Source organism: Anolis carolinensis, chromosome 3 (assembly GCF_035594765.1).
Source record: "Anolis carolinensis isolate JA03-04 chromosome 3, rAnoCar3.1.pri, whole genome shotgun sequence".
Taxonomy (NCBI): domain Eukaryota; kingdom Metazoa; phylum Chordata; class Lepidosauria; order Squamata; family Dactyloidae; genus Anolis; species Anolis carolinensis.
In genome coordinates, this window is record NC_085843.1 from 117583723 (window position 1) to 117596815 (window position 13093).

The following is a 13093-nucleotide window of genomic DNA, read 5'->3' on the forward strand; positions in this document are numbered from 1 at the left end:
ACACAACAACATTCCCAATAATCCCACAGATATCTCTGTAATGCTGCAGGAATTTGGCAGTTATAGTCAAACACATTAGGAAGGTATTCAGTTAGGACAGACTGCCATTAACCATATAGACAATACCAAACCTCATGTGGAGCCCAACATATTTGCAGTCTATAACATGTAAATGTGTCAATGCACCTTGATATGCGCTCAGCAGCTGCACAACAATCTATGGTGACATTATAAATCGTGGTTGTATTGTGTAGCATCTAGTATTTTCAGCTCCAAAGGTATTGTGGATTTTAAAAAACCCAGCACCGCCACCATAGCACACAAGCAAACAAGAGCTACAATCTTCCCTCCCTCACATTCCCTGAAAATTTACCATGGACTGCAATAGCACACTCACATTGGTTAGTGAGAAATCTTGTCACTGAATTGAGAAAGCTACAAGAGCTTCTGAGTTTTCTCAGAGAGGGCCCAGAAGTCTCTTCATTAAGAGAAACATACCCTTCAGCCAACTCATTAGACAGCACTTATTGCCTGGGAACAGTTGGCAAGATGGCAATTGCTTCTCATGCCTCTCTTGCTCAGGGGCTGGTGATAGCAAATCTGACTAGATACTCCCTTTACTATCATCACTACCTTTCCTTCACCCCATCCCAGTTGGTTCCTGAAATTGGACTGGTTGATATGGAGGCTGGTTTTCTTGGTTCTCTTTTCCTAGTTTTCAGAGGCATGGGTTATTTGCTACTGATCTTTTGACAGGGCCAGGAAGCTACAAAATCCCAGTCACTGAAACAAATAGATGTGAACTTCTTTATAGTTGAATTGGAAGCAGTGCCTCTTGACATCAAAATGTGGTCAGCAAAGCTATGCTCCCATGTATAACCTGGTATTGTTTTTGTTACAGCAACATGGCAAATGCTCTTGCAAATGCCATGTGTGAGCGATGCCGGGGAGGCTTCGCCCCTGCAGAGAAGATCGTGAACAGCAATGGTGAGCTGTATCATGAACAGTGTTTTGTGTGTGCCCAGTGCTTCCAGCAGTTTCCAGAGGGACTCTTCTATGAGGTTAGTTGCCTAAAGCTATTATTCCTCTGTTTACAATCCACACATATCTGCTGACAGTCACACAATGCACTTGTGTGCATGGCCAGAGACATTCACCCAAAATTGTCTCCCTCTCCACAGTGTCTTCATGGAGGTTGCTGATTTGAAATTGTTTTTCCTTACTCAAGACTAAATACAATATATGTTGGTGCTTAACCTGGGTTTAGCCTCAGCCTTTGAGCACTAAATTTGAATGCTAGGACCTATTTCCACTATAGGGGAAATAAGAATGGGAAAAATAACATAATGGAGCCCATCCAGATTCCACTATTCCCTTTACAGTATGAACATAGTTCTCTCCAATATATCTGGGGTTAGAGAGCAAGTTCTTTTCAGAAGAACCTTCATTTTCTTGGACCAGCATTGTTAAATACCAAACACAAATGCAACAAAATTCAACTTGAAATCCAGAAGTTTGTCACTGAATAAACAAGTTTATATGCAAAGGGATAGTTTACTACTTTTCAAAAATTTTATCAAATGTACTTTTATTCCATGTTTTCTCTAAATATATTACACATATCTATTATCTTTCTGATAATCCCACAGTAGGTTAAACTTAGAGACTGGCATGGATTTAGTGGGTCCATGTAGTCCGTGTCTGAGAGAGCTTTGAATAGATCTCTTGGTTCAAATCCAGTACTTTATTCAATGTATTTCACAATGCCAGAACTTGGAAATAATGCTTTTTGAGCCACAGATTCCCAGATCCTTAGCCTGGAAAGAAACTGGCAAATGTAAGAAAATCCCATTCCCCCACACTCTGCATATGGCTACATGTAGTGGTGGTCATCTCAGTCTTACTCTCCCTTTACCTAGTACACTGCAGTACACAGACATGCACTGATAACAGATTACTTAAATTAGGAGTGTTGGTGCCGAAGTGTCCAGGACAGCAGTGAAACACAACACTAAGACATGCCAATTAATGTTTGCTGTTCATACCCTAGAAAGTTAAGGGAACATTGGCACACCATTAAGGGATGCCAGTGACGCTCAACATTGCTTTGGGATTTAAGAGAGTGAGACACTATGCTGTTCAAATATTGGTCGATATAGCCTGGACTGCCTGAAGTGCTGCAAAGTTAAATTATAAGCTGCTATTTGGAACAGAGGTGTTGTTAGCAATCAGTAAAACACAGGTCACATTACATTTTAAACAGAAATTTTGGCTTTTTAAAGAAGAACATGTTTTTAATATGCCTGCATTTAATCTACAATAATTTCTCAAGCCTAGACATTTTCTAGGCTTGACAATGGTTTCGTTGCAAAGTGGGGTATTTTCTGTTTCTAGTGGGGTATTTCTTATTTCCGGTGTCATACTTAGAACATTTCTTACAATAGTTACTTCTCATTAAGTTGCTTCTCCAGATAATCATTTTTCTTCATTTGGTCTCAGTCTTTGGACTTTGATCTTATCTTAAATCCATCCCCTAATCTTTTAAGAAGCATTGCCTTTTATGTATTGTCCTACATCCTGACAACCTCTGTGCATGGTTTCATCAAAACACAGGTGGACCTTTAAACATTCTTTGCAAATCATGGTCCCAATCTGAAACTCCTCAGCCTTTTTACTATTTGCTCAAATTTTAAAAGGTCTTTTCCAGGACTTTTGTATTGACACTGAAACCAAGGGCAAGGCTGTTGTTGTCATTTTACATTGTAGAACAGTAGATAGCAAAAGTTTTTTTTTTGTTATATTTCTGTGTTCCCATTCTTCCACTGAGTTCAACTGGTAATTTTCATTTTATCTGCTTAGTCTCATAATGATCATGTAAAATTAGGAAGCAGAAAAAAGAGACTGGCCCAAGGTCACGTAATGAATTTCACAGCTGAGTGAGGATTGGAATGTGGATTTCCAAAATATGCATAACAGTATGTGTTTACATTTTCAGAATTTTCCCATAGAGTCTGTCTGGCTCGTCTTCCTCCTAATAATGAAGCAAATGCCTTGAATCTGGTTGAGGTTGAAAATGTTTTGCTTATATTGCCTGTTGTGTTATCTTTCCTATCTAAGTAGAAGTGCCACTGATTTTGTACAGCAACAGCTGTCCACACTGTTATTTAGGATGGGGATGGGTAACTTGTGGCTGATTCTGGGTTGTTGGATTGTAATTCTCACTAACTGTACCTTACATAGTCAGTGGTTACAGAAAATGGGATTTGCAGCCTAGCAACATCTGTAGGTCCATGTGACACCCCTCCCCGGTCCTGATTTAGATGGTTAATTATTTAAATCAGTGTGGTCCAGTCCACGGGGCCACATTTCACGGGGCCACGGGGCCACCAATTCATTTTTTGTTGGCCCTCGCCCTTCTTACTAGAAAAATATTTTAATTATATAATTAAATATTAATATTTTAATTATGTAATCAACATTAATTATGTACTTTGTTTTCTTTCTGAATGTCTCTGGCCCTCACATTCCTATTCCAAAGTTTGGTTGGCCCTCAGGTAACTAAAGGTTGGACCACACTGATTTAAATAATGTTCTCATTATTTAATGTTCTTTCTTAATGCCATAATAAACTATAGCAACTGTAGTTTTTAAATTTCAGGAGGTCATACTCAGGCCTTGAGCCTAAATAACAAAAGAACCACTTTTATGACATGACAAAATCCATAGTTGTTCTGTATTCATCTAGCAAAACAAGGCAGCAATCCTAATCATTTGAATTCTTCTAAAATAATAAAATTTGATTCTGAGTGATTTTTCTTAGGATTGCACCACATGTTTCTCAGTCATAAGTTGTTGCTTATTCTAGGAATATTGTTGGTTTATTCATTTTATATATATACAAAAATATAGCTACCAAAACATCTTTCTCACTTAGGGTTGCTATTTATGCATAGAACTTCTGGAACAGAAATTTGTTGATAGAGATTTGCAACTTGCTTATGGAAACTTTAAATAAGATTCCGTCTTTGGAGCCTTTAATGCTGAGCATACTGACACTTGTGACAGTATCAAATAAACTTCACTTCGAAGTCTGTATTTATTACAAGCCTTTGAAATATTTGCTGATTGATCAAGAAGATGAAAGTAGATGATGAGAAATTTAGAGATAATGAACTAGAAAATCTAAAATCTCATTAGTCCCTCTACTGTTATATCTGGAAAAAAACCATTTGAGTGCTACATAGTTTAACATTGTCTCTTTTCTTCTGCTGTATGATTTTTAACATATTTGCCTGATGAAAAAGCCAGAGAAGTTTGTATTATGTATGTTGTGCATGATAAACTTATTTTCTTAAAATGAAATATTATGTATATTTACTTTGCAAGTGCCTTTCCTAGTAAGTGCCTTTTCAGTATTTTTGTGTAAGACCCAGTGTTTTCCTTGTTTTCAGGATGGATCAGGGATATCTAGTTTATTTCACACACACTTGAAAATAACCCATGTGACATATATTGCCACAAACTCAAAGCAGAGTTTTCAGTATTCAGAAGGTCTTTTTTGCCCTTTTGTATATATTTCTGGCAGGCTCATTCCTGTTACATGTGTATTTCCTGGAGCATGCCTTCAGGAAACAGAGAGGATAGAATGAAAGAGATGAGTAAGCAGAAAACACTTCCTGTTGTCGGCACCAAAACGTGTTCATAACCTGGTTTCAGCAAAGCAAACATTAAGACCAGCTGATCTTATGCACAGGTTTTGCATTATTAGAGGTGTGCATGAGTAAAAAAAATCTGCTTCGTTTGTCTTAATGAAATTCTCCTGACCTCCATTTTGATTATAAAGTGTTTTGGAAACAATATAAGAGGTCTGTGTCAGATCTGTTATGGAGATCCGAAATTTTTGTTAATTTTTTGTTACGTTATTCGCCCATTCATGCCAGTGGGAATACTAACAGGGCTCCTCCCCCTTTCCTCAGTTTTAGGGCTATCAGGATGCAACTCACTACAATTGAAGCACACATTTGTCACTCTACGCTCCCTCCCCAAGTTTCAGAACATTTCATTCATCCACTGATTTTTAGAATTTTTTTACAAACAACATTTTTAAAACTCCATTATTATTATTATGATGTTTATGTTTATTTATATTCCACTTTAACTCTCCCGAAGGAAACATTAACACAGAATTAAACATAACAGTATTAAAATTTACAATTAAAATCCATTAAAACATATTCAAAACTAGAAACCACAACACCCACGATTTGATATTTCAAACCTTCATCTTTAAAAGCCTATCCAAATAAGAAGGTTTTAGCCTGCTGCCGGAAGGACAGCAGGGAAAGGGCCATTCTGGCTTCCCAGGAAGATCCAGAGTTGAGGGGTAGCCACCGAGAAGGAAGGTTTGCTCTCTCGTTCCCACCACCTGAGCTTGAGATGGAGATAGGGCCGAGAGAAAGACTTTTCCTGAAGATCTCAGGGCCCAGGCAGTTTCGTACAAGGAGATGCAGTCATCCAAATAGCATGGACTTGAACTGTCTAGGGCTATAAAGGTCATAACCAGCACTTGGAATTGTGCCTTGAAACAGATTGACAGCCAGTGGAGCTGCTGCAACAAGAGGGTTGTCCGCTCACTATAGCCAGCCCCAGTGAGCAACCTGGTTGCAGCTCTTTGGACCAGCTGAAGTTTCAAAGCACTCTTCAGAAGCTGCCCCACATAGAGCCCATTATAGTAATCCAGATGGGATGTGACTAAGACAGGCATCGTTTTAATTGTGCAAAGGCCCTCTCAGCCACTGCCGACACCTGGGCCTCGAGATTCAGTGCTGAGTCCATGAGGACCCCCAGACTGTGGACTTGTGTGTTCATTGGGAGTGTGACATCCAGTACAGGCTGGATGCCTATTCCCTGATCTGCCAGGAGCACCTCTGTCCTGTCTGGTTTAAGTTTCAATTTATTTGTCCTCATCCAGTCCACTACTGATGACAGACTCTGGTTTAGGGTCAGAGCAGCTTCCTTGGCTTTAGGTGGAAAGGAGTAGTAGAGTTGATACATGTGCACCAGTTGCGCCCGTACCTTGGGAAATCAGACTTGGCCACAGTGGTTACATCTTGCATAAACTACTGCAACGCACTCTGCACGGTGTTGCCTCTGAGGACTATTCGGAAGCTTCAAGTAGTCCAGCTGGCAGCAGCCAGATTGTTAACCGGAGCTGTGTACAGGGAACGTATAAAGCCCCTGTTATGTCAGCTCCACTGGCTGCCAATTTGCTTCTGAGCACAATTCAAAGTGCTGGCCTTAGCCTATAAATCCCTAAATGGTTCCAGTCCAGTGTATCTGTCCGAACGTATCTCTCTTTATAATCTTGTGCGATTGTTAAGATCTTCTGGGGAGGCCCTGCTCTTATCCTGCTCCCATCACAGGCGCGGTTGACGGGGACAAGAGACAGCGCCTTCTTGGTGGTGGCCCCGCGGCTGTGGAACTCCCTCCCCAGTGACATCAGAACAGCCTCCTCACTCTTAAGCTTTAGGAAAAATCTTAAGACCTGGCTATTTAAGCAAGCCTTTGGGGATTAATATGACCCAAAAGTATTATGGTACCTGTATAAGAATAGCGAAACAATTGGTGTAATTTTTATAAAGCTCAGCTGTTGCTAAAGCTTTGATATGTTTTAATCATCTGAAAGATTATTTATAATTGTTATGTGTGTGTGTTTTTATAGTTTTATAATATTGTGTTATACTGTTATTGTTATTGTCTGAATCTGGCATTGAATTATTGCCATAGTTTATAAGCCACCCAGAGTCCCTCGTCGCGGGTGAGAAGGGCGGGGTATAAGTACAATAAATAAATAAATATACATGAGCTATCACCTTAAATTTCTCTACAATGGCACAACATAACAACGGCATAACTTTCCCCAAATTTCAGAAAGATTCACTGATTTTTGGGAATGTTTAAAGTTTTGCCCAATTAAAAAACAAAACAAAGGAGGTACCCCCCTGGAATTTCTCCTCAGCGATAGAAGAGGAGGAGGGCATCATTCCTGCCATCTTTCAGAAAGATCCACGCATCCACTGATTTTTAGCATTTTTAAAGTTTTACAAACAACAACAACAATATAATAAAACAAAAAACAACAAAAAGAAAAGACCCCAAAATGAATCCTAGATGGACCCCCCCCCCACACACACACACACACACACCGACACAAAGAAAATGAACCTAAAGTAAATACCAGGAGCATCTCTTACGACTTTCGACCCTCTTAGGATTTTTTGCACAGCCCTATGAATTATCCCATCAGAACTTGGCCATCTTATATGAGTTCCTTCCTCATGTAAAGATTTCTACAAGAGACCACTCCCTCTTGCCTTACAATATTATGTTTTTATGTCTATTATGCAAATATATCTCTTTAATATAAAAATAGATTAGCTCCTTTTCACAATTCAGAATTATACACTATTTTATGTGAAAGATTAAAATGCTATTTTCTATATTCCTCTAATAGTTTGCTATGTCTGTTTTTCAGTTTGAAGGAAGGAAGTACTGTGAACATGATTTCCAGATGCTTTTTGCCCCTTGCTGTCACCAGTGTGGTAAGTTTTTGAACAATGTTTTGTGAATGTCATTTTGTTGGCTGGTATGTTGTCAGAGAAGGAAAATATTGCAATCTACTGTTTGTAACATAAAAGATAAAGCAAGAACATGTTGGCATGATGGCAGTGTGCTATGTAATATTCATTGATGTGTAGCAATGTTGTCATTACATTTAAAACACTTTTCAATCTCAGATCTTTTGAGTACAGAAGACATGGATTATCCCAAAGTCAAGACTGTAGTATTTTGCATAATTTTAGTGCATGAACATCTTCCACAGTATGCCGCAGCAATCAGGACACATCCTTTCATCATTCTAAATTGGGACTGTTCACGGTGGCAGATACAAAATTGTTCTTAAACCTCTTTAAATTTCTGTCATTTAAAAATAAAGTGAGGGCTGGGAAAAAAATCCTCATTTCCAGAATCGAGATCAGAATGTTTGTTTCCCTCTTCTTATGCCCTTGGGTGAATGCATGGATTCAAACTACAATAAGAAAATGTATATTCCATTTGTCAAGCACAGGCATGCTCTTTCTGGAAGAAACCAGGGAAATTCCTGCATTAGTACATCAACAGGATGAAATTATGATTTTCATCAATAATTCCTTATACATAACTAAGTAGGAATTTTGTCAGTTTGTGGATTTGTGCACCTGAGAGGCCATGAGTTGATCAGTTACGAGGCCTGTATTTTGTTTGCCTTGATTTGGTGAAGCAGTTACATTCCTTTGTGAATTTTCTTTTCTACTGCTGACAGCATAAGGTGAAAATATTTTGTAGCCTGCTATTGTAAGCTGTATTGAGAAAAAAGCAAGCATAAATAATGCAATACAATACCTGAAGGAGAGCAGTGAATAGTGCCTCTTTTGTACCCTGATTGGTATTTGGTACCAGTGCCAGCCAACTTGTTTTAGCATACATTGCAAGAAAACATAAACACCTCTCCCTATATATAGGAGTAACATAACAACATAACAACAAATTCAGTAACATATAATATGTTTACCGTTTAGTGAAATTCAGAATCTACCACAATATATGTATTTCAATATTAAAAACTTCCTTATCACAATGCAAGAGGGGTGGTATATAGCTTTTTAATCTCCATTCTTTGTATCAAAATTGGATCCTCATTTCCAACAGACAGCATGCTTGGTTTATAATGTGAATGTGGTCATGTGAATTAAGTATCATAGTAATGGAAAAATAAGGTAAATGTTTAGATCCTTTTTTCAGTGGACAGCACAAATATTTTCTCCTGCACTTTAGCATTTTAAATTAAATCCCTTTTAAATATCATAATCTGTTGTTAATTTGCAGGAGAATTCATTATTGGCCGTGTGATTAAGGCTATGAACAACAGTTGGCATCCAGAATGTTTCTGCTGTGATATCTGCCAGCAGGTACTGGCCGACATTGGATTTGTGAAGAATGCTGGCAGGTAGATATTTATTTTTCTTTCATTTTTCTGTTTGGCAAGTGTTACTAATGCAGTTGCCACTGTTGACACTTTCTGAGTATAATTTCTTTTTGACTTCACTGCCTGAAATTCCATTATACTTTTATATATGTGTGTGTGTGAAATTATGAATAGCACTGATTTTGACCAAGTGGGCTTTAATCTGTGATAGCATATGCCATCTTGAAGCTGCCACAAAACTGTTTTTGCTGCTGTGTAATTGTTTTTTCTTGCCGGTGACTCTGAACATATTACACTATCAAAAATATTTAGAGAACCTTATTGCTGCCCTTCATTCAGAACATTTTATGTGGATTTGAGATTATCACTGTCTTCTTTCTGAAAGTGTATTTCAATCTGTCTGTCAGGTTGTTGTTGCAGCCCGAACATTCTTTCTTTTCCCCATCTCACTTCCCATTCCACCATTTCTGTTTAAAGCAGTGTTTCTCAAACTGCACTCCTCCAGATGCTTTGGACTTCAGCTCTCAGAAACCCCAGCCAGTTTACCAGCTGTTAGGAATTGTGGGAGCTAAAGTCCAAAACATCTGAGGGAACACAGTTTGAGAAACTCTGGTTTAAGCAGATATATTCCCCAAATGTTTGCTGGGAGCACATGAGTCTGTAGATAGTGGTCAATTTGTACTTGGAAGCACAGGTCTTTTTCACATTGTAACAAGCAGGATTAGAGAGAGGCTACAGATTCAATTACTTATGATCATGAGAGAACAGAAACAATAAGGAAAATGTTGGTGGACCTCATTTACAAATACCCATGGTTTATTTTATTCAGCAGTACCCAAGTTATTTATTTATATAGCTAAACCATGAATATGGATTGGTCACAAACCAGGGTTAATGTGAAGTATGGTTCAAAGCATGATTTACATTGACCATGGTTTGATGTTAGATCTGCACTGATCAAACCACAGCTGAAGAAGATCTCTCTGCTGGTATAATGTCAAGCTGGCATAATGTCAACTGCTGTCTTCCTATGCATGCCATTTACTAAGGAGGGATTTCCTAAACAAGCTAGATTTTATACATCTAAAATTTTATAGAGCTGGACTTCCACATTTGCGAGTTTAACTTTCTTTAGGAATCTCTAGGTCCTCCAGTGCCTAGAGATTTCCTTAAGAATCTCAGGCCCCATCTACACTGCCATATAATCCAGTTTCTGTGTCCAGATTATCTGCTTTGAACGGGATTGTATCGCAGTGTAGTCTCATGTAATCCAGTTCAAAGAAGATCATCTGGATTCAGAAACTGAATTATATGGCAGTGTAGATCCAGCCTCAGAAGAAAGGAAGAGCCCAATTCTTCACACTGCAGTACTAAGACATTCCTGTAAAGAACATTTCCTCGAGATGTTTTCTCCTAGGTAAAAAATAGCCTTTTCAAAAATGCCTAGTTTTTCCACTTTTGTGAGGGGAACTAAGCCCATAAACTCTACAAAAAGTTGAGGGCTTACTGTACATCTAAAATCAAACTAGGACCTGAAAGAGCCCCCTTTCCAGCTTGCAAATGTAGCTGAAATGCTTGTACAAGATTTTACATAATGCTATAATAGAAAGTTCTGTAGAGTCCTCGTGTTTTTGCTTATGCAGGCGGAACATAGTCTTTAGATTTACGCTTCAGTTCAAATTGTGAAATGGGTTTTGTGTAGAAGAAGATTCTTTTGAAGAGAGGAATGTTCCAAATTCTATTTTTACTCCAAAGTTTCCACAAGCATAGAATTAGTGACAACATCTCTAAAGATGTGCACATAACATCCCAAAATAACTATGTGTTTTAATTTGTTCAAGATATTAGAAGATCGTGGTTTATTGCAAGTTACAGGATTAGATAATCTTCACATCTTTCTTTTGTTACCATTCGGTAGAATAGACTTCTGAAAATACCGAAGTTTTTTGTATGAGTGAAATCACACAGGATCAGGGTTTACATCAAAGTTCTGCACCAAAGGAATTTAAGATGGAGAGAGAGAGAGAGAGAGAGAGAGAGAGGGAGGGAGGGAGGGGGGGGGGAATCCTAAACCGGCTAGCAGTAAATTATCTATTTTCCACAAGGTAGAATAGATTTTCCTTACTGATACAGTAGAGTCTCACTTATCCAAGCTAAATGGGCCGGCAGAAGCTTGGATATGCGAATATCTTGGATAATAAGGAGGGATTAAGGAAAAGCCTATTAAACATCAAATTAGGTTATGATTTTACAAATTAAGCACCCAAACATCATGTTTTACAACAAATTTGACAGAAAAAGCAGTTCAATACGCAGTAATGTTATGTTGTAATTACTGTATTTATGAATTTAACACCAAAATATCATGATATAGTGAAAACATTGACTACAAAAATGGCTTGGATAATCTAGAAACTTGGATAAGCGAGGCTTGGATAAGTGAGAGTCTACTGTAATTGTTAATTTCTTTTAGATATATCAAACCTGAAACAAAAGCCACCATGGTGTTGTTTTAAAGAAAAATTGTAGGTTTAAAGTGAGATAGTGGTTTGAGTATTGGACTAGGATATTGGGATCCCTGCTATGCCATGAAAACCTTCTGGGTGACTTCGAACAAGTCACACTCTCTCTGTCTCAGATCAAGGCAAGGGCAAATTATCTGAACAAATTCTGCCAAGAAAAGTCCATAATAGGTTTGTGATAGGTTTGTCTCACCAAACCTCAGAAATGACTCAAAGGCACACAACAACAAAAAGGAAACATGCATTTACTATTCTTTTTCTTTTGTTCTCCCTTAGACACCTCTGCCGTCCTTGTCACAATCGGGAGAAAGCCAGGGGCCTTGGTAAATACATTTGCCAAAAGTGCCATGCCATCATTGAGGAACAGCCTCTCATCTTTAAGAATGACCCTTACCATCCTGATCACTTCAACTGTGCCAACTGCGGGTAACAGGAACATTTTTTTTTAAAGAAAACCAATAGTATTTTTAAAGGTTTTATTCTTTCTCAAAATCCCCAACATATTACATCTGCTGTCACTTCACATTTCTATTACAACAGAAAGGAACTTACTGCTGAAGCCCGAGAGCTGAAAGGGGAACTGTACTGTTTGCCTTGCCATGACAAAATGGGAGTGCCCATTTGTGGAGCATGCAGGAGGCCAATTGAAGGGCGAGTGGTGAATGCTATGGGCAAACAGTGGCATGTAGAGGTACATGTATTTTATTGTTGTTGATATTTATTCTCATTTCTATATATTATTTACTATTTTCCAATTTTATGTTTGTTTATTATTTTCATTCTGAGTCATTTTAATCCCTCTCCTGTATCAGCCATTATATATATTTGAACTTTTATTTAATTCATTATGATTTATTAAGTGGCATAATATTATTAGAGAATAAGGAAAAATCAGCAAATGTTGTCAAAAATGGCAGTAAAATACGTTCATCGGGGCTGCATTGCGATCACCTGTGAATTTCCTAACCCATCATTACAGATAATCTTTGATTTACCTTGGTTGGGTAGTTTTTATTTGTTGACCTATTTGTTTACGATTTAAAAGAGTTCTAAATGGTAAACAATAAAATAATTTTAAACGAAATAAAAACATAGGTCAAGATACTGCACCAACTTTGTGGCCATGATGTTGCAGCTACTTTTACCTTCCCATTTGACCCCTGGAACCAACCTTAAAAGCCAGAACAATGGAGGTCTAGGCTGCTAGCAAGCAAGGTGCTACAGGATGTTGTGACCTGTCCCTTTAGGTAGCATGGGACACTACAGCAAAGAATTGTGACCAGTTCCTGTGAGGTCCCTGCTTTTGCTCCTTGTAGCCTTATCTGCTTGTGGGAGGAAGCTGGCTGCATTTATTATTATGAACAGCAGAACAGACATCTGTCACTTCAACTAGCTGTCCAGCATTAAGTGGCTTTCAGGGTCATTTACAGTCATAGCAAAAGCACAATGATTAGAAATGCAAATATAAAGCCATTACAAGCCTAACTTAGAACATCATATCTTACTGCGGGGCACAGGTTAATCACCAAGCTGCGATAAGTCTTGC

The 13093-nt window shown here is 38.2% G+C and overlaps 1 protein-coding gene across 6 annotated transcripts in view; it reads left to right on the plus strand.

Annotated features, from left to right (window-relative positions):
- lims1 (LIM zinc finger domain containing 1) overlaps window positions 1-13093 on the plus strand; it is an 83439-nt gene that overhangs the window by 61912 nt on the left and 8434 nt on the right. For all 6 annotated transcript variants that reach the window (XM_062975421.1, XM_008107060.3, XM_008107062.3 and 3 more), the window contains 5 exons: window positions 902-1061; window positions 7535-7601; window positions 8926-9046; window positions 11824-11973; window positions 12088-12238. In XM_062975421.1, coding sequence (XP_062831491.1) covers window positions 902-1061; window positions 7535-7601; window positions 8926-9046; window positions 11824-11973; window positions 12088-12238 — 649 coding nt within the window. The remainder of the gene's footprint in view (window positions 1-901; window positions 1062-7534; window positions 7602-8925; window positions 9047-11823; window positions 11974-12087; window positions 12239-13093) is intronic.